At 47.4% G+C, this 21,469-nt stretch overlaps 1 protein-coding gene across 1 annotated transcript in view; it reads right to left on the bottom strand.

Moving 5' to 3' along the window:
- PTK2B (protein tyrosine kinase 2 beta) overlaps window positions 1–21,469 on the bottom strand; it is a 137,885-nt gene that overhangs the window by 26,362 nt on the left and 90,054 nt on the right. The window contains exons 3-13 of the mRNA XM_068974277.1: window positions 9,739–9,917; window positions 9,111–9,198; window positions 7,443–7,522; window positions 5,013–5,075; window positions 4,435–4,489; window positions 3,857–3,997; window positions 3,375–3,449; window positions 2,661–2,762; window positions 1,881–1,998; window positions 1,276–1,315; window positions 567–613 (exon numbers count right to left, since the gene is read on the bottom strand). Coding sequence (XP_068830378.1) covers window positions 567–613; window positions 1,276–1,315; window positions 1,881–1,998; window positions 2,661–2,762; window positions 3,375–3,449; window positions 3,857–3,997; window positions 4,435–4,489; window positions 5,013–5,075; window positions 7,443–7,522; window positions 9,111–9,198; window positions 9,739–9,917 — 988 coding nt within the window. The remainder of the gene's footprint in view (window positions 1–566; window positions 614–1,275; window positions 1,316–1,880; window positions 1,999–2,660; window positions 2,763–3,374; window positions 3,450–3,856; window positions 3,998–4,434; window positions 4,490–5,012; window positions 5,076–7,442; window positions 7,523–9,110; window positions 9,199–9,738; window positions 9,918–21,469) is intronic.

Below are 21,469 nucleotides of genomic sequence, written 5' to 3'. Positions count from 1 at the left end.
GAAGGTGGCTGTCTGCAAGCCACAAAGAGAGACCTCACCAGGACCCCACCACACTGGCACCTGGATCTTGGACTTCCACCTCCAGAGCTGTCAGAAATCATTGTCTGTTGTTTAAGCTCCCCAGTCTGTGGCTTTTTTATGAAGCCTGAGCTGACCAAGACAAACATGGTGCCCTATACTAGCTGCCTAACATGTTTATGCTCATGTTCAGTTGCTAAGTTGTGTCCAGCTCTTTTCAACCCCATGGACTGTAGCCTTGCCTGGGATTCTCCAGGCAAGAATATTGGAGTGGATTGCAATTTCCTTCTCCAGCAATCTTCCTGACCCAGGGATCTAACCTATGTCTCTTGTGTCTCTTGCATTGGCAGGTCAGTTCTTTACCATTGAGATGCAAGGGAAGCCCCGCCCAATACATGTTAGCTATTTTGATATTTTTAGCTGTCATTGAGCAGTCATAGGAAAAGTTCATTTTTCTGTAACTTTGAGGGAATCCTTCAGGATGCCACAAGAGCAGGCAGAAGGGAGGTTCTGGGCGCAGGCAGAGGACAGCAGGTGGGCAGGCTTACCTATGCTGCAGCTTTCTGAGAGGTGGGGCCGCCGAGCCTCCAGGTTTCTACAGGAGGAGAGAACAGGGCAGGAGACAAGTGAGCTCAGAGCCTGGCAGTGCCCATCCAGGGCAGCCTCATTCCCCCTCTCTTCCTCCCACCCTGCCTGGAGAAGCAGCGTGTTCTGATGGCACTAAGCTGGGAGCATGGCCCAGGCCACCAGGAGACAGGAGGGAGGTTTTCTTGCTAAGTCGTTTCAGTCATGTCCAACTCTGCGACCCTATGGACTGTAGCCTGCCAGGCCCTTCTGTCCGTGGGATTCCCCAGGCAAGAGTACTGGAGTGGGTTGCCATGCCCTTCTCCAGGAGATCTTCCCAACCCAGGGGTTGAACCCATGTCTCTTACCCAGGGATTGAACCCATGTCTCGCTAGTTTACCACTAGCGCCACCTGAGGGGACAGCAGCAATCCACCCCCGCCTCCGCCCTCCCCCGCCCAAGATGGTGCCAGGTGGCTTTAGGACACAGGAATAACCCTGCACGAATTTACTGGGAGAAATTTACTGGTGAAAAACAACCACTTGTGAAATGCTGGAATTCCAGCATTTTCTCCTGGGGGCCAGAAACTGGAAAACGTGGCGGGGGAGGCCCCCTCCCTGTTTGGTCTGCCTTTGTAAGGAAGACACGGGCTGAGGACGGGGCCGGTTCTCCCTCGTGGCTGGTTGTACTCACAGCGTGGGGATCTGGGGCAGACTGTTCCGCTTCTCACCATCTGGGGAGAGGAGAGGAAGAAGGAGAGCTGGAACCAGGGACACAGGGTCCCAGATGGATGACGGACCTCATTGCTTCTACCAGCCGACACAAAGGAGACCCTTCCCGCCACTCTATAGCCCCTGAGAGTCGGAGTGGAAGCTGGATAGGCTGTTGCCCTGAACTGGAATCCTTTAGCACTAAGAAGCAACTCTCAGACTTCCTCTGCCACTGTCACACGTCCCAGCCTGACCCTTGCTTTCTGATTCCATCCCCAGACAGGACGGACCAGCAATGTTCTGGCAACAGCTTTGATCTTCCCAGGGTGACAAAGATCTCTCCATCAGAAGTTGCCCCCAGCACCCCGTGCCACCCTTGGTCAGCGGGGCCAGGGCTGTAGCCAAGCATCTGGGATGGGATCACAGGGAGTGTCCAGCAGGGCTGGGGGAGCCCCTCCTCACACTTCGAAACGCTCTTCATTCACATATCCGTCGATGGTTTAGCTTTCCCTGCTCCTCCCCAGAGGCTTGGCTTGGGTATGCCACCCACTGCCTGTTGGGCCAGGTTACCTTCGAGTGGAAACACACCTTTTTTGGTTCGAATGATGAGAGAGCCCTTGTGCTCCCCTTGCAGCCTGCAGTAACCATCTACGAGGTCAGCCATGTTCTCGGCCTCTGCCAGAGAGGAGGTTTTGATGGACAAGGACTGCAGGGAAGAGACCAGCCAAGGATGAGACCCCAGAGCCTTGGCTAGAGTCAACCCCACGGGACTGCAGGACTTCTAACCATGGCCTGCCTGGACTCCACCAGCTCCTCTTCTGGGGCTCGGCTTGTATTCCCCATTGCCACCAGGGGGCGCTCTCGTCACCCCGCCCAACTGACCACCTTACACTCCGGGAAGGGAATTCCTTTTTCTAGTCAACTGAGCACACAGCACATGCCTTGTATGCTTGAGCAGAAAGGGAGAAAAGGGAAGAGGGAGGGAGTGGGGCAGAGGACACGTGGGTGAAAGGACGGGCATACAATCTGTTTGTGGTCTGAGGTCTCTCTCGTTCTCCCACCTACAAAAAGCCATGGGTCCCCAAGGTCTTGGTTCTGAGTCATTGTTTCCTGTTCACAGTTAGACCTCTGATCTGTACCTTGATTTCTGGTCACTTTACTCCTGCCCTCCCCCAAACTTCCTGCAACTTCTTTCTTGACATTTTTAACAACAGTTTTGCTTCCTGATATACTTTTCCTTAGTTTGACATCATCCTGCTACCTGGTCTAAGAACTAGGTGCCCTTTACTTAACAAGATCTCAGCAGCCAGGGAAGCCTTGGCCAGGCTGGCCTGAGCAGGCATGCCCAGTGTTCTCAGAGATGCTCACCTGGGGAGCGCCTTCGATGCCCAGCTGCAGTACTGCCTGGCCCTCCTCCAGAGGGAGGCACCTGATGGACTTGATTTGCTTGAACTCAGCCAGGCAGGTGGGCTGTGGGAAAGGAGGGGTTCCTTCAGACCATCCCATTCCTGGGATCGGGCCACGAGGATTGATCAGTATGGGGTGGGGGTAGGGAGTGAGGAAGAACCAGGCATTGGAGTCTCTCGGCGGGGATGAAGAGGGAATCAAAGACCACTCAGGTTAGAAGGATCACCTACCCAAGCCCCTTGCAGAAGAAAAAATGAGCCTGGAAAGAGTCAAGGTTTGTCCACAGTCATATGCCAAGCTGGTGGTAGGGCCAGGGCTGGACCTGGTTCTTCTGACTCCCAGGGACATGATAGCCCATATGCCATTGAAAGAGCAACTACTATTGCCAGAAAAGCAACAGTAGTATCCTTCCCTCTTCCCCTCCCCCACCTTACCCACACCTGTCCCCACCCTCTCTGTGCCAGGGACAGTCCCAGGGATGTAATGGCCCACGCTCCCCAGGCCATTATCCCAAATAGCCTCCCCACAGCTGCTGATACCAAGAACCTCTCTGCTCTCAGCAACGGTGTGGAAGAACCGATGGGACAGGCCAGGATGGGAGGCAGCCAAAAGGGAAAGAGCACTCTGCCTGGAGCTGGTGGGGCCTGCCCCCCTCCCCACCCCATCTCTCCCTACCTTTGCATCTTGACTTGTCAGCTGGCGGATGCCTTTAGGGCCAATGACCAGGTCCACAGTAATGTTCCATCCTTGCTGGAATCAAAGGAGAGACAGGTTGTTGCCTCTGTTCTGTCTGCCCGTATTTCAGAGGCTTGAAAACAGTTCACTAGCTAGACACAAGCCATGTCTCCTGGGCCCTCCAGCTCCTTCCATCCTAACCTCCCACCATACAGATCACCCTGCTCCCAACACTCTGCCAGCACTGCCCACCTCCTCCCAGAGTTGGAGCCAAGGTTTCAGCTCCCTTTGGCAAGCAAGTAGCTTAGCATTAGTTGCATTTTCAGATATACTGGGGGAGGTCCTGGTGCCATAGAACCTACAAGCAGTAGGTTGGAGGGTTGTCTCGACCCCCATCCCCACCCTGAGTTGCCCCCGTGGCCTGCTCTCCGGAGAGACTTGGGATTTGGGTCAGGGGGAGAATGAAAAGAGGGCGGTGTTACAATGAGTTCACAGCGATAGGTCTCCTGGTCAATGTTGGCGAAGCCTGCGAGGGTATTGAAGAACTTCATGACGCACTCCTCCTCCCGGAGCGAGGCGTACTGCTGGAACGTCTGCTGGATCATCTTCCGGAACTGCTTGGGCTGGGTGAGAGGGTCAGGGGTGAGCGGGGCCCGATTCCTTCCCTTAGGATCTCACCGCAGGCCTGCGCACTGCTGTAGGACAGTTCCTTAGGCCTCTGTAGACCGTGAGGGCAGTGGTGATCTCTTACACCATGGTGGTCTCAAGGGAGCTCACCATGGCCCTGGGAGGCAGGCACGGGTGGTAGCACCCCCGGTGCTCAGACCATAGAGCTAACTGGCCTTTGATGTGGAACTAGAGCAGGGTTTCTTGATTCCCGGACACAGATGGGCCCACGGGATGCATGGAGCAGTCCCAGGTCCAGATGGCCTAAGGCAGCACAGACACCCTGGCTTGCCCAAGGGTCCCCAGCTCCATCCCTTATAGATGTATTCCTTGGGCGACATAAGGGAGACACGAAGGGAGTCTTTCTGGGCTCTTCATCTACTGGTTTCCTCACCTTTAAGTTCTCCTGCATTTGCCTTGGGAAAAACAGGTCCAGGCCCACTTCTTTCCTGAAAGTAAGGGGGAAAAAGCAGCACTTGAGTTCACTTTGGTGGCTCAAATGGTAAAGAACTGCCTGCGTTGCGTGAGACCCAGGTTCGATCCCTGGGTCAGGAAGATCCTCTGGAGAAGGAAATGGCAACCCACTCCAGTGTTCTTGTCTGGAGAATCCCAGGGATGGTGGAGCCTGGTGGGCTGCCGTCTATGGGGTCGCACAGAGTCAGACACGACTGAAGCAACTTAGCAGCAGCAGCAGCAACCCCACTCCAGTATTCTTGCCTGGAGAATTCCATGGACAGAGGAGCCTGGTGGGCTACCATCCATGGGGTTGCAAAGAATTGGACAAGACTGGGTGATTAATACTTTCTATATCCCCAACTCAGGACTTCGGGCCAATCAGGGAAAGGTGAGCACACCAGGGAGATGGGTCTTGCCTGGCTCTGGTCTGGGGATGGAGGTGTATAGGAGGTGAGCAAGAAGAGCAAAGCAGGAGATGGGAAGGGAAGAGAGGCTGGGGCCAGTCCCAGGACTTACTCCAGGAGCTCGAAGTTGGACTTTTTGTCAAGTGCATTGTGGGGCATGTCCTTGAAGAACCGCCTGCAGAGAGAGAAGCCACAGGCCATCAGAGCTGGGCCACCCAATGCCCACATGTTGGCCCAGAAGCACCCTCCCCTGCCGGATGTGGGAACCACTAGGAGGGAGAAAGGAAGGAGAGGTGAAAAATTCAGTATTTAGAAAACTATGAATTTTAGAAAACCCACAAATTTCCTTCCTAGGAAAGACTCCAGTTGTACTCCAGGGTGTCCACCTCTGGCTTATGCAGTTGGTGGGCAGAGGAGGAGGACAGGGGTTCTACCAGTGGTCTCTAAAAATAAATGACCCAAAGCAGCCAACACTCGACTTATAGCTGAGAAACACTGACATCCACCTTTTAGGTTCTGTGTTCCCTTTGTGACTTCCTTTCCCCTCATTTGCTACCTCTGAAAATCTATGTGTATGCATGCAAATAATTATAAAATATAGTACACATAAAAACTTCAGCATTTATGAGACAGAAGAAGAAAATAAAACAAATCCATAATCCTGCCACCTGGGGTGACATCTGTTAAATTTTTATACATATTCTTTAAGCATGATTTTCCCTTAAAACATATGTCTTCATAGAGATTTTTAGGTATTACTTATTTATAATAATTGTTTACGTGGAGACCAAATAGCCAATACTATTTGTCTTATCTTCCCTTCCCTGTTTGGATCATTGTGTCTAGTAATTTCTTCAACTGTTGCAGACATTGTCCCACTCCTGATCATACATTAGTAACTCAGTGTTACTTTAACTCATGTGTCCTTGTGCACATCTGGGACTAGTTTTATGCTTTTGATACCAGAAGGGCAAGTAACTTATGATTCATAAACAATTTACAAAATTTACAGTCTTTAGAAAAGAGTATAGTTAGGCCTTCATCTCATACTTTATTCTAAATATTTATTCTAGATAGATTAAAGGGAAAATGTTAATAATGAAATTATTTTAAAACTAGAAGAAAAGCTAGAGAAATATTCTCAAATCATGGAACTGAGAAGAATATCTAAAGCATGAAATCATAGAAGAGATCTACATAAAAACTTAAAACATGTAGTGCTATGTCCTTAAGTTTTTATTAAATGGTATTTTTGAACATATTGTCAATCAAGATAAGTAATAATAATTATGGTCCCGATTTTAGAGGAAAAAAAATACATTGGAAAAAACCTGACCTGGAGCTACTCTGCTAGTGGAGGTTATCTCTGGTTAATGGATTTCCAAATGATTTTAGTCACCTTTTCTCCTTCCCTACATGTTCCAAATACTCCACATCGTACAAGGCAGCATGGCCATCCGCAACGCCCCCTGGGTTGGGTGAGCTGCAAATGTACTTCCAGGTAACTGACCATATTGGCATGCTGCATGCAGTTAAGTAACTCTACAAAATAAATGTCAGCACGTGTCCACCAGCAAAGAGGTCTTCAGATCTTTCACGGTTACCCAGCCATACAAATTCACACTGTGCCCTCACCGTGTGCCAGGAGAAGGTGGCACCGACCCTGAGTTCAAGGATTTGATGGATTTCAGACTAGTGCATGTGAACCACTCGGCATCTGACAGAGTGGTGGATACATACGGCCTTATGGCCAATCCGTGCAGGGAGGGGTAGGTGGGGTGGACCTGGGCAATGGGAGACTTCAAGACGGAGAGACCCTTGAGTGGGCACTGTAGGAAGAGCCCAGGGTCACACTGCCTGTTTTCAAGGTGTGCTTCACAGGCGTGCTCCGAGGTTTTCTAAGAATGTTGAGGGAAAACAAACAACTTTGGGGACTTCCTTGGTGGCTCAGTGGTAAAGAATTAGTCTGTAGTGCAGGAGATGCAGGTTCGATCCCTGCATTGGGAAGATCCCCTGGAGGAGGAAATGGCAACCCACTCCAGTATTCTTGCCTGGAGAATCCTACAGACAGTGGAGCCTGGTGGGCTACAGTCTGTGGGGTCACAGAGTCAGAAAGGACTGTCTGAGCTGGATGATTTACTAACTCTGTGCACATCTATTAGCACCTGTTGGAGCAGGGGATACAGCAGTGAGCAACACAGATGGAATCCCAGCATTCGAGTGTCTCCCAGAAGCTTGCCTAGTGTTCAAAGGAACGTTTACTGGATCAGCTGGATGGCAGGTAGAAGGAAGAAGCCAGAGCCTGGAGGCAAGAACAGTGGCAGCGAAAGGCAGACAGGGGACACCGACCAGAGAGAGGGCTGGCGCCTCTCTTCCCAGGGCCAGACGGTGAGCACCTCGGGGCCTTACCATCTGTCAGCCACCACTTGTCCCCTTCCGGCTCTCACATTCCTGCCTTGGAGGAGAGTCCAAGCTGGCCGAGAGCCCAGTGGAGGAGGGAAGGAGCAGGCAACCTCCCTGGAGTGGCCCGGAGGCCACCTACCTGAGCTCCAGACAGCCCAGCTGCAGGGCCATCCCCTCGCTGACCTTGCTGGCATAGCGCTGCATGTAGTCGTTCCGGAGCTGGCAGGGAGAAAGGCCACGGTTCAGCCTCCCGCCCTCGCTCCCCATTTCCCTGAGATGAGCAGAGGCCCCAGGAGGTGGAGGGGGCTTTGAACACCATCCTGCTGCCCTGAGTGGTCTCTCATCCCTCCCCCCACAAATGCACAACCACATAGCAGGAGGGGGAGGTGCCCTGGGTAGTGTTGATTGTGCCCCCACAGGCGTGATCGAGTTTTTGAAGTACTTTCAAAGCACATTTTTTTAAGCGTCCACAAGGCAGGAAGTTCAGGTTCCCCTCTCCCACCCCTCACTTTGGAGATAAAGAAACTGGGAATGGGAGGAGGAGTTAGTCATTTATTCTGGCTTCCTGATGGTTCGGCGGTAAAGAATCCTCCTGCAGTGCAGGAGACACAGATGAGGGTTTGACCCCTGGGTTGGGAAGATCCTCTGGAGGAGGGCATGGCAACCCACTCCAGGATTCTAGCCTGGAGAGGCAAGAGGGGCTTGGTGGACTACAGTCCTTGGGTTTGCAAAGAGTTGGACATGACTGAGCGGCTGAGCACACACGCACACAGTAATTTACCCAAAGCCTTGTTGGTAAGTAGTGACAGATGTCACTCAAGATATGAGAAAAGTCTGGCTCGGTCTCTAGAGGACTGGGAGGGAGACGTAGGCTGGGGCAAAGGCCAGACACAAAACGGCTGTGGCGGCTCTCGTGCACGTAGTGCTTATTCGCCGCCATGTCTTGTGCTGGGCACCTCAGGGGCACTACAGCCAAGGGTGCGGTGAGCTCCAAACAGCTCATGGAAGTCAGTTATTAAGTTTTCCAAAATTTTGTGAGCTGCTTGATATGTTAGTCTTTTGAAATAGGCCAAGATGGGAGTATTTGATTTAGTTTAGTTGCTAAGTTGTGTTTGACTCTTGTGACCCCACAGACTGTAGCCCATCAGGTTCCTCTGTCCATGGGATTTCCCAAGTAAGAATACTGGAGTGGGTTGCCATTTCCTTTTACAGGGGAGCTTCTGGACTCAGGTCTCCTGCACTGCAGGTGGATTCTTTCCTGCCTGAGCTACCAGGGGTTATTTACACCATGGAAATTGGCAAGTACTACAAATCAGAGAGTTGGTTTATGAGAACACTGCTAGTACTATAGTTAGGTCTTCATGGCAGCCCAGTAATGTGCGTATTCTTCTTATCATCCCCTTTTTATAGAAGAGGAAACAACCTCATGCAGGTAAATCAGGTCCCGAGGGGTTTCAGGTTGAGAAGTGGCAAAACTGGGCTAGAAACCAGGTGTGTCAGACAGCTGAGCCTGTGTGCTATGATCGCTCCCCTTCTCTTTGGACTTGCTCTGCCTGCTTCCCCAGCCAGGTCATCTGGGTAGAAAATAGCCACTAGGAAAATCCAAGAGGGCCTGTGCCTATGGGGAGGGGTCATTCAGCCCTCAGGTGTGAAGGAAGCAGGTTTGGATAGCTGACCAGGGACCAAGGAATGTCCCCGAGAGAACTTTCCTGGAATGAGACCTTCAAAAATGCAAGCCTTGTCTTTCCATCTCCCCAGGAGAGGTTGGTCATAGGACCCAGGGGACTGGAAGATAAAATGCTTTTACCTGTTGGTAAAAATAAAGCAGCGTGGTCTTGTCTTCTTTCAGGCTCTCCATGAAGTCCTCTGGCAGGTAGCGGACTTGAAGGTCATACCTGGGACAGGAAGTTCAAATTCTCTGGTTGACAGAGGGAAGCTGGTCCTACCAGGGGCTGCCACGGAGCTCCTGGCTACCCATTCAGGACTTGCTCCTTCTTTCCTTCTTTTCCGTGGGTGGGGGGAGGACCGCAGAGGACAGAGGTGGGGGTTGCCAGCCACAGTGGTCAGTGCTGGTTCTGACTCTCTGTCTCCGCCCCGTGATGGTAGCTGTTCTCCTTAGGTTTACTCCCCAGCCCTTGGCTTGGCTCCCCCTCCTCCTTGCACTTCTGCTCCTCCTCCTCCTCCATCCCGCCAAGAGCATCCAGTCCAGGGATGCACCTAGATATCCATCTTGGAATGCGGATGTGTGATGAGCCCTTATTAGGTCTTAGCAAACACATTTATTGGATGCTGCAGAAGGGCCAACCTAATATGCCACTCAGATTTTCTATAATATTCTCAGACGTTGGTAAGTGCTCTGAGGAAAGGCGCCCCAGGGTCTCCCCACTGCTCATTTCCCCCCACCCCCATTCCAGAACCTGCGGCTCCTCTCTTACCTCCACTCGGCTTCCACATGCAGACACTCATACTTGTCCTGCACCTCCCCCACTGTCATCAGCGGATGTAGCCAGTGGATCTCGTCTGACTTCATGTGCTTCAGCCTCAGCCCATAGCAGTCAGCCAGCTGGATGTTGGGCCCGATCCGCCCGCTCAGCAGGATGGAGGCGATGACTTCCTACAGAGGAGAAAAGAGGAGGCTTGACTCAGGGGTATGCCCTTCTGGGCTCCCACAGTCCTCACAGAGCCCCTGGAAGTGTGATTCTCTAGGGTGGGATTCTGACTTAAACGTTTTATTTGTCTCTGATTCACTAGCACCTAGTGTAAGGCTTGGTATGCAGTAGGCTCTATGTGATGAATGAGCAAGTTTGCAAAGTCAGACAGAGATGGAGGAACTGAGAGGAGAAGCAAAGGAGAAAAGGCAGTGAGGCAAAGAGCATGGATTCCATGCTTATGCATTTCATTCCAACCCAACCAATCCATAACTGACCAGGTAAGAAGCGCCCTTTGAATGGTTTCCAATTCAGCCAGGATTACTAAGCATCTGCAGCAGGCATTTCTGGGAACTGTGCATACATTATTTCACTGAATCTGTGCAACACAAGGGAGCAGGTGTTACATTCCTGTTTGGCTGATGGGGAAAGTTATGGAGACCACAGGGGCTTCCTTGATAGCTCAGTTGGTAAAGAATCCATCTGCAATGCAGAAGACCCAAGTTCAATGCCTGGCCTGGGAAGATCTGCTGGAGAAGGGATAGGCTACCCAGTCCAGTATTCTTGGGCTTCCCTTGTGGCTCAGTTGGTAAAGAATCTGCCTGCAATGCGGGAGAGCTGGGTTTGATCCCTGGGTTGGGAAGATCCCCAAGAGAAGGGAAAGGCTACCCACTCTAATAATCTGGCCTGGAGAATTCCATGTACTATATAGTCCATGGGGTTGCAAAGAGTCAGACACAACTGGGCGACTTTCACTTCACTTCACTTTAATGGAGATCACACAGCTCATGGCATTAAGCTGGAATATGGACTCTGAGCCCTGGACTCTGAGGACTAGTGCTAGATCAAGCTGCTTCATGGGAATGTGGGCAGGGTAAGACAGAAGGGCAGACTCGCACTAGGGATTCGGTGGCACCACTTCTGTACAAGAAGCTTGGCCACCAGAAACAGAGTGCTGACAAAAAATTAGGTGCCCTCCTTATTCCTGCTTTCTTGACCAGAAGCCAGCCCACCTCACAGCCTGATGCCATAGCTTCCTGGCCTGGAGCCTGAGTTGGATTAATAGGCCTATTGACAGCAGCCTGGAAGACCACCATCTATAAAGTCCTGCCTAGTTCTGAAGTCACATTGGTTTCACTTTAACTCAGGTTACTCATGGAGTTCCACACATAACTGGTCAATCAAGCCCACTCCGGATGGAGTAAAAAGTACTCTAAAGGCAAATGAAAAACTCACAAGCACTAACCAATCTCTGCTGAGTATCTTTGCAGTACATGCCACCCAGTCTGAGACCCCTGTGAATACTGAAAACTTCAAATATATATGAAGAAGATACAAGTCAGTAGTTTAGTATAATAAATCCCCATGTATACCCCACCCATCCTCAACAGTTACTAACATTTCACCATTTTTACTTCTATAACACCACCATCTACTACTTAACCACCACTCAACTATCATCAATTTTTACAGTTCTTCTTTCACAGTGAAATTTATATTAAAGACACAAAGTTTAGCTACACAGTTTGACACATGAACACACCTGTGCAACCCACATATCAATTAAGATATTTCCAGATCTCCAGAAAGTTCCCTCATATCCCTTTTCAGTCAACTTTCATGGTACATTCCTACTTCCGGTTCTAGGCAACAATTTTTTCCTCCCACTTTTACTTAGCTTTGCCTGTTGTGGAACTACATATAGTTGGCATCATTTCATATATATTATTCATCCTCGTTGCTAAATACCTGGGCTATTCCTCATTTTTGCTATTGTAAATAAAATTACTATGAGCATTAATGTACAAGTCTTTTTGAGTATGTGTGTTGTCATTTCCTCTGGACAAATACCTAGGAGAAAAATGACTGGGTCAAAGGTAGATGAACTTTATAAATGATTGCTACAATGATTCCATTTTATATATATATTGTGATATATGAGATGTCCATTACACTACATCCTCTCCAACTTTTGGTGATAGAAATGTTTTTCAGTTCAGTTCAGTTCAGTTCAGTTCAGTCTCTCAGTCATGTCCGACTCTTTGCGACCCCATGAATCGCAGCATGCCTGGCCTCCCTGTCCATCACCAACTCCCGGAGTTCACTCAGACTCATGTCCATCGAGTCCGTGATGCCATCCAGCCATCTCATCCTCTGTCGTTCCCTTTTCCTCCTGCCCCCAATCCCTCCCAGCATCAGAGTCTTTCCCAATGAGTCAACTCTTCGCATGAGGTGGCCAAAGTACTGGAGTTTCAGCTTTAGCATCAGTCGTTCCAAGGAACACCCAGGACTGATCTCCTTCAGAATGGACTGGTTGGATCTCGTTGCAGTCCAAGGGAATCTCAAGAGTCTTCTCCAACACCACAGTTCAAAAGCATCAATTCTTCGGCGCTCAGCTTTCTTCACAGTCCAACTCTCACATCCATACATGACTACTGGAAAAACCATAGCCTTGGCTAGACAGACCTTTGTTGGCAAAGTAATATCTCTGTTTTTTAATCTGCTATCTAGGTTGGTCATAACTTTCCTTCCAAGGAGTAAGCATCTTTTAATTCCATGGCTGCAGTCACCATCTGCAGTGAGTTTGGAGCCCAAAAAATAAAGTCTGACACTGTTTCCACTGTTTCCCCATCTATTTGCCATGAAGTGATAGGACCGGATGCTATGATCTTTGTTTTCTGAAAGTTGAGCTTTAAGCCAACTTTTTCACTCTCCACTTTCACTTTCATCAAGAGGCTTTTGAGTTCCTCCTCACTTTCTGCCATAAGGGTGGTATCATCTGCATATCTGAGGTTATTGATATTTTTCCTGGCAATCTTGATTCCAGCTTGTGCTTCTTCCAGCCCAGCGTTTCTCATGATGTACTCTGCATATAAGTTAAATAAGCAGGGTGACAATATACAGCCTTGACGTCCTCCTTTTCCTATTTGGAACCAATCTGTTGTTCCATGTGGAATATTAGACATTTTAGTGAGTATGCATAGTATCCCACTGTGTTTTTAACTTGCATTTCCCTGAAGACTAACAATATTGAGCACTCTTCCATCTGCTTATAACAGTTGATATGTCTTCCTTTGTGAGGTACTTGTTCAAATTCGTTGTCCATTGTGTGTGTGTGTGTATTGATTGTAGGAGGTCCTTATACAATCTAGATAAAAGTACTTTGCATATGTTTTATGAATATCTTCTCTAGATCTCTCCTGTGAAAGAAAGTGAAAGTGAAAGTCGCTCAGTCATGTCTGACTCTGCGACCCCTTGAACTGTAGGCTAGCAGACTGTTCTGTCCATGAAATTCTCTAGCTCAGAATACTGGAGTAGGTAGCCATTCCCTTCTCCAGGGGATCTTCCCAACCCAGGGATCAAACTGAGGACTCCCACATTGCAAGTGGATTCTTTACCATCTGAGCCACCAGGGAAGCCCAAGAACACTGGAGTGGGTAGCTTATTCCTTCCCCAGGGGATCTTCCAGACCCAGGAATCGAATCAGGATCGCCTGCATTGCAGGTGGATTCTTTATCAGCGGAGCTACCAGGGAAGCCCAGATCTGTACTGTGCCTATTATTTATTTCCTTAACAGCATCTTTCAATAAAGTCTCATTTACCAAAATATTCTTTTATGGTCAGTGCTTTTTGCATCTTAAGAAATCTTTGCCTGTCTCCAAATCATGAATATATTCTCCTGGTTTTTTTTGTATAAACTTCATAGCTTTAGGACTTCCCTGGTGGTCCAGTGGCCAATGCAGGGGTCGTGGGATCAATGCCTGGTCTGGGAAGATTCCACGTGCAGAGGGATAACTAAACCTGTGTGCCACAACTATTGGAGTCCTCGTTCCCTGGAGCCCATGCTCCACAATAAGAGACTGCAGACTGCAACCGGAGAGGAACCCCTGCTGTCCAAAACTAGGAAAAGGCTGCACACAGCAACAAAGACTTGGTGCAGCCAAAAATTAATCGATTTTTAAAAGGTTATAAAATAAAAACTTCATAGTTTTAGCTTTTACCTTTGTCTCTGTGATTGAGCTTGAGTTAACTTTTGTGTCTGGCATGAAATAGGGGTCAAATAAATTTTTTTTTTAATCATAAAGATCTATGGTTATTTAGCATTGGCTGTTGATTTTCATTTCCTAATTGAGTTGCTTTGCTGTCTTTGTCAAAATCAATTGGCCATATAAATTCTGGGCTCTCAGTTCTGTTCTATTGATCTCTGCCTGCACTGTGCCGATGCCACTCTGTCTGCATTACTGTAGCTTTAGATAAGATCTTTCAAATTTTTATTTATTTATTTTATTTAGTTTGGTGTGCTGGGTCTTCATCGCTGCACACTGGCTTTCTCTGGTTGCAGTGAGTGGAGGATACTCCCCAGGAGCAGTACATGGGCTTCTCTTTGTGGTGTCTTTTCCTTGTTTCGGAGTAGGAGCTCTAGGTACCTGGGCCTCAGTAGTCAGGTACCAAGGCATGTGAGATCTTAGTTCCCAGACCAGGGATTGAACCTGTGTCCCTTGCATTGGCCGGCAGACCAGAGAACGAGTGAACCGCCGAACCACCATTCTTAACCAGTGAACCTCCAGGGAAGTGCCTAGAGGAGATCTTGAAGTCAAACAGCATAAGCCTTCCACCATTTCTTCCCCAAGATTATTGTGCTATTCTGGGTCTCTGCATCTCCATATACATTTTTGAATCAGTTTGTCACTTTCTATTTAAAATATCTACTGAATTGTGATTGAGACTGTGTTACATCTATAGCTTAGCGAGGAAGAACTGGCATCTTAACAGCACGGAGTCTTCCAGTCCTCACACATGGTATATTTCTCCACTCATTTTGCTTGTCTTTCATGTTTGTCAGCAGTGATTTGTAGTTTCCAGTGTATAGGTTTTACAGGTCTTTTGTTAAATTCATTCCTAATTTTAACAATTGGGACTGATGCTGGAACTCCAATACTTTGACCACCTGATGTAAACAGATGACTCATTGGAAAAGACCCTGATGCTGGGAAAGATTGAGGGCAGGAGGAGAAGGGGACGGCAGAGGATGAGATGGTTGGGTGGAATCACTGACTCAATGAACATGAGTTTGAGCAAACTCCAGAAGATAGTGAAGGACAGGGAAGCCTGGCATGCTGCAGTCCATGGGGTCACAATGAGTTCAACACGACTTAGCAACTGTACTACAACAACATGGTTTGAGAGAGAAAGGTCTGTTTATTGAGAGAACCTAGGACCAATGACACCCTGAGAGTCAGCTGGATATCAAACACCCAGTCTTACTTTCCAAATACCCTTCTGTAGTAAACAGATCCAGGATTCCTTGGAGAAATGCTGATTCCCTGGCTGGGGCAAAGAAGGTCTGAGATGAGCCTGGAATATCTTTTTATGCTATAAGAAAAGGAAGTGTTTAGAGAATGTTGGGGGATGCATAACAAGGAACCCGTATCAGCTTAAAGGGGCTGGACAAGCCAAGCCTGGGAGAACATAAGCATTACAGTCTACCATGGTGGAGTGCATCCACAGAATAAAACAGAATCTAGGACAGATCAGCAAATAAATGGGGGAGAAGAGGATGCAAGGAGGATGGAAATAGAAAATAACTGTCAACAAACTCAGTGTTGGTTAGTTCAGGCATGATTAATCAATGGAAGATAAGGCTGGAGGGCAGAGGATACTGACATGGTCTGAGTGTATCTCCTTTCAGACACTAATCAGAAGAACCTACTATATAGCACAGGGAACTCAGTTCAATGTTATGTGACAGCCTGGTTTGGAGGAGAATCGATACATGTATACATACGGCTGAGTCCCTTCACTGTTCAGACACTAATCAAATACAAAGGAAAACTTGGCAGACACAAGTGACCAGGTCAACAAAGATAACTTCACCAGTGCTAGAACAAGGTCAAGAGGACATGCCTCCCACCTTGATACACTGAGATGGGTACAGGACATCATTTCTGTGCCGTCTCTGCTCTGAGTTCACGATGAGTCTAGGCACGGACCTGGGCGAGTGGTCTCCTCAGAGACTGATAGATGGAATAAACGGGTTAACTCTCTCAGACTGAGAAACTCTTTCAGATTGGAGGAGACCAGAGAGATATGACAACCAAATGCAATGTGTGTTCCTGGACCAGACAGGAAAAATAGATATTTTAGGCACAGTTGGTGAAATTTGAATGGGTTCTATGGTTTGGGTTTCCCTGGTGGCTCAGCAGTAAAGAATTCACCTGCCAATGCAGGAGACATGAGTTTGATCCCTGGGTCAGGAAGATCCCCTGGAAAAGGAAATAGCAACCCATTCTATTATTCTTGCCTGGAGAATCCCATGGACAGAGGAGCCTCGTGGGTTACATTCCAGGGGGCCTCAAAGAGTAGGACACGGCCTAGCAACTGAACAGCAAATGGTTTAGATGGTAGTGGTGATTGTAGCAATGGTGATTTCCCACTTTGGACAGTCACATTTCTGTAGAAGAGTGATCTTGTGTGGGAGAAATAAACACTGAAGTCTTTCCAGTGATGGAGCAGTACTGCTGCAACTTGCTTTCAAATAACTCAGGAAGAGAATAAGGATAGTGGGCATAGTGTATGCGTGTTTATGAAGAGATAGGGCCACTGCGTATGGAAAATGACACATTTAAACGACTGGGAAATCGGGAGGTAGGTGATATGGGACTTCGGCCACGTCTTTCAACTTTTTTATGTTTTAAATAATCTCAAAATGAAGAGAGTCTCTGGTAAGGGAGATTCCCAGCCATATAAGAATTAAAGGCACCATATCAAATGGACTAATAGAATTTCTGCCCAGCTGGACAGGGGCCTTGCGTCCAGCTTCTCTTCCACTCAGAGTCTCTGAGAGGAACCAGACTGTATCCACTCTTTGCTCTGTGGTTTGTAAAACTCTACAGGGCATAACTGGTGCAATTTTTTCCCCCTAGGTTTCCTTCTAAAATGCAGCCAACTTCTATCATGGAGATGTTGGGATAAGGTTAACTCTAGATCTTTAGAGTGGAAATTCATTAAGAGACTCTTCATCCAACAGATTTTCACAGGAAGATTGATCTCAGCTTCAGGTAAGGAAGAGTATGAAGTGTACTATCTGGGGGGCTGCCTGGTACTGAGCAGACTTTTACCAGAAGGCATTCTTCCTAGAGGAGGAAACCTGAAGCTTCTGGGGGGAGGGAGCTTTACCAAATGGCTACTTCACCCACCGTCACCATCACCGTCACCCCACTAGTTACTGATGAAAGGATGTTGTACATAAAAGAACTTGGCTTCTCTTTGTCCTTGCTCTGGGAAGGGAGCCTCTGAACCCCTGAAATTTCCTAAGTATCACTTAGAGTATCTTTATTGTTCCTGGTGGGTTCCTTGGACTGAGGTTTATGCTGATGAAGTGATTCATGGTGGGCCCCTGAAAAGTCTCATGATGAGGGCTGGCCTTGTTGGAAAAACCAACCATGTCATTAGAGATTTAGAGCTTTGAATTACATGCTATTAGCCTGGCTGAGGAGGAGGTGGAAGGTTGGAAGATCAAATCAAATAGATAAAGAAAATGTGATACACAAATACAATGGAATATTACTCAGCCATTAAAAGGAATGGAATAATGCCATTTGCAGGAACATGGACAGACCTGGAGACTGTCATACTCAGTGAAGTAAATCAGATAGAAAAATAGAAATATAATACAATATCCCTTCTATGCAGACTCTAAAAAGAAAAATGATATAAATGGATTTATTTACAAAGCAGAAATAGACTTGCAGATTTTAAAAATGAACTTGTGGTTGCCAAGGGGAAGGATGGGGGGATGGGACAGTTAGGGAGTTTGGGATGGACATGTACACACTGCTATATTTAAAAAGGATAACCAACAAGAACCTACTATATAGCACAGGGAACTCAGTTCAATGTTATGTGACAGCCTGGTTTGGAGGAAAATGGATACATGTATACGTACGGCTGAGTCCCTTCACTGTTCACCTGAAACTATTACAACATTGTTAATCGACTCTACCCCAGTAGAAAATAAAAACTTTAAAAATAAAAACTTTAAAAATAAAATAAATAAAAAAGAAGACGCTTCTTTTTTGGGGGTGGAAGGGAGAACGTGGCTTAAGAGGAAGGGGCCCCTAGAGTGAGCAGGGGAATCAATTTAAAAGAAAAAAAACTTTGGGGTTTGACATGATCTCACCATGGAGGCTTCGGCATCAGTCCCGCAGCCCCCTCACCGTTCACTGCCTCTTCTCTCACATCCACATAGCTTCTTGTCCAAACGGTGGGAGCAGCGGTATCAGCCCTCTGACCACAGCTCATAAGCTGTCATTAATGAGTTCCATATTTCTTTCTCTATGAATAAATCACTTTGAAAAACAAGAGTATAGGATGTTTACCTGCTCACGAGTGGGGAAGCTGTCTTAATTTTATCAATTGTTATTGAGCTAAGCCCAGGATTCTTTTTCTTTTTCTTTTTTGCTACAAGAAAATCTTTCCTTCTGCCCATGTGAGGGCTACTGAAAGGCAGGCCCCCAATCAGCCCATGGCTCACAGCTTCAGATGTGCAAATAGTGGGATTTCTGTGGCTTTTCCTCCTGCTTGACTGACATAAAAGTATTGGCTTTATCAACCAGCATGAAGACCTCAGACTGCCTTCATCTCTCTCCCTGTTCTCTGGCATCTCCTCTTACAGGTCAGAAACAAACAATGGGCAGGACTAGCTGCCTATCCCCATGCCCAGGATAATGTAGTTATAAAGAAAAAAGATCCGAGCAATTATTCCTCAATCCATTTCTTGCTCTTTTGTTGGAGTTGAGTCACATTTTTTTCCATCTGAAATTGACTTTTTTTTTTGAAATTGATTTTTATATATAGTGTGAGGGCTCAGACAGTAAGGAATCTGCCTGCAATGCAGGAGACCCGGGCTCAATCCCTGGTTGGGAAGATTGCCTGAAGAAGGGAATGGCAACCCTAGTATTCTTGCCTAGAGAATCCTATGGACAGAGGATCCTGGGGGCTATAATCCAGGGGGTCACAAAGAGTCAGATATGGCCAGCAACTAAACCATCATGCCTGATGTCACACCCCTTACTGGGGGAAGCCTGCAACCAGTGATTGGTCACCGTGGGGGTTTCAAGCCCCTATCCTTTCATGCCCAGCAGAGCCATCCCATCCCAGCTCCAGTGCTCCCTGTGACATGTCCTGTCACAGCCCAACTCTTTTCTCTGCCCAGTCCTGTTTTTTTTAATCACTCGCTCCAGGTGAGGTTCATGGGCATGCTCACTGATGCTTCCTGCCTGCAAAGATCATTAAGGTCTGCTTTCTGGGAACCCACCTGAGGCTCTGGCCTTCATTTGCTTTCCAGGCTTGATCTAACTCACTCTCCTTACTTCTTACTCTTTGGCTTATGAAAACAAAATGATGGAACTTAGGGACTTCCTTGGTGGTCCATAGTTAAGACTTCATCTTCCAATGCACAGGGTTTGGATTTCATCCCTGGTCAGAGAGCTAAGATCCCACATGCCACTTGGCCAAAAAACTAAAATGTAAAACAGAAACAATATGGTCCATATTTTAAAAAATCTTTTTAAAATAATAGAAATTAAAATTTTAATAACTTGAAACTTTGGTTTTATAAAGTCCTGCTTAAATTGTACTTTAAAAGTTACCCCTTTGAAACGAAAGGCACATTTAAGGAGGTGACTTTTGTTACTGGGTTCTCATTTTCTAGACAATAAGATCCAGACTCTTTAACATGAGGCATAAAAGGCTCTCTGGAATTTTCCTCTGTGTATTTTTTCCAGATCATCTCCCACGCTGACACACAATGAATTCTAAGCACCTGCCATCTCCCAGTATTACTCTCCATGCCCAGGAGGCTCTTCCCTCCTAGAGGATGCCAGGTCCCCTCCCCTCCTGTCCTCTCCTGATTGAGTTGCATCAAAGCAGTCCCATCAAAGCAGTCAGTCCTAAAGAAAATCAACCATGAATATTCATGGGAAGAACTGATGCTGAAGCTGAAGATCCAAAACTTTGGCCACCTGATTCGAAGAGCCTACTCATTGGAAAAGACCTTGATGCTGGGAAAGATGGAAGGCCAAAGGAGAAAGGGATAGCAGAGGATGAGATGGTTAGACAGTATCACCAACTAAATGGACATGAATTTGAGCAAACTCCTGGAGATAGTGAAGGACAGCAAAGCCTGTTGCAAACAGTCAGACAGGACTTAGCAATTGAACAATAACAACAAGCTCTCTGAGGTCCCCTGGGAAGCCCTGCCTGAATTGCCTTGACAGGGTTTGTTTTCGTCCCTGGGTTCCCAAAGAAGTTTGCACACTCTGAGATGCTGTTGGGCTTCCCTGGTGGCTCAGATGGTAAAGAATCTGTCTGCAATGCAGAATGCGGGAGACCTGGGTGTGATCTCTGGGTTGAGAAGATCCCCTGGAGAAGGGAACAGCTATCCACTCCAGTATTCCGGCCTAGAGAATTCCACAGACAGAGGAGCCTGGAAGACTACAGTTCATAGGATTGCAAAGAGTCAGACACGACTGAGTGATTTTCACGTTCATGTTTGTCTTTCAGGTTGCTGTTATGGGTTGAATTTCCCACCCTCCCCACTGGGATATGTTGAAATCCGAACTGCCAGACCTTAGAACATGACCTTATTTGGAAGCAAGAGTTTTAGAGACTAATCAACTTAAAATGAAGTAGTTAGAGCGGACCTTAATCCAATATGACAGGTGTCTTTATAGAAAAGAGAAATTCGGACGCAATGGGAATTACACACCCAAGAAGAATGCCATGTGAAGATAGGGGATCTTATTGCAGAAACCAGTAATTGAGAAACCAAGCACCACATTCGGAGAGTTGGAGAACTCAGGTTTATGACGCCGGCGGGACCACAGGAGTTAACACTCTAAGCTCTGAGCCCCAAACAAAGAGGTTACAGAGTTTTTATAGACAGACTATAGTGGGCAACACTAGCTGCTAATAGGCTGGTTTAAACTAAGGGGTTTCGCGCACTGGGAACAGCAGTCAAGATGGGGAAGGGGATGCCTGACCTTTACATGGAGAGGCACGATTAAGCAGGTTTGCAGGGCCTTGCAAAAAGCAGCACAAGGGTGAGTGAGATAAGCTCCAGCTTCTAGTATTTTAAGTCCCCACTTTCTGAGACTACATGATATAGGTGATCCAGACTTTGCAAGGAGCGAGCTGAGTTACAGAGGCAGAAAGAGCAGGAGGTTATGTAAAATTTTAACTTTTCCTTTTCATTCTGAGTGATACTTCTGCGAGCCCAGGAATGGTAATGGTTGCTAGGAACCACCCAAGGTGAGGAAGATGCAAGGAAACATTGTTCTCTTACAGATTTCTGAGGGAACATGGCTCTGCCAACAACTTGACCTTGGACTTCTAGCCTGCAGATCTGTGATAAAAATGAATTTTTGTTGTTTTGACTCACCCCACTTGTGTTACTTTGTTAGAGAAGCCAGAAGAAATTAATACAGACATTCACCAATTAGAACTAAGGCAATGGTTG

The sequence above is a fragment of the Capricornis sumatraensis genome, chromosome 6, assembly GCF_032405125.1.
Source record: "Capricornis sumatraensis isolate serow.1 chromosome 6, serow.2, whole genome shotgun sequence".
In the NCBI taxonomy this organism is placed as follows: domain Eukaryota; kingdom Metazoa; phylum Chordata; class Mammalia; order Artiodactyla; family Bovidae; genus Capricornis; species Capricornis sumatraensis.
This window is presented reverse-complemented; position numbering and strand designations above follow the sequence as displayed.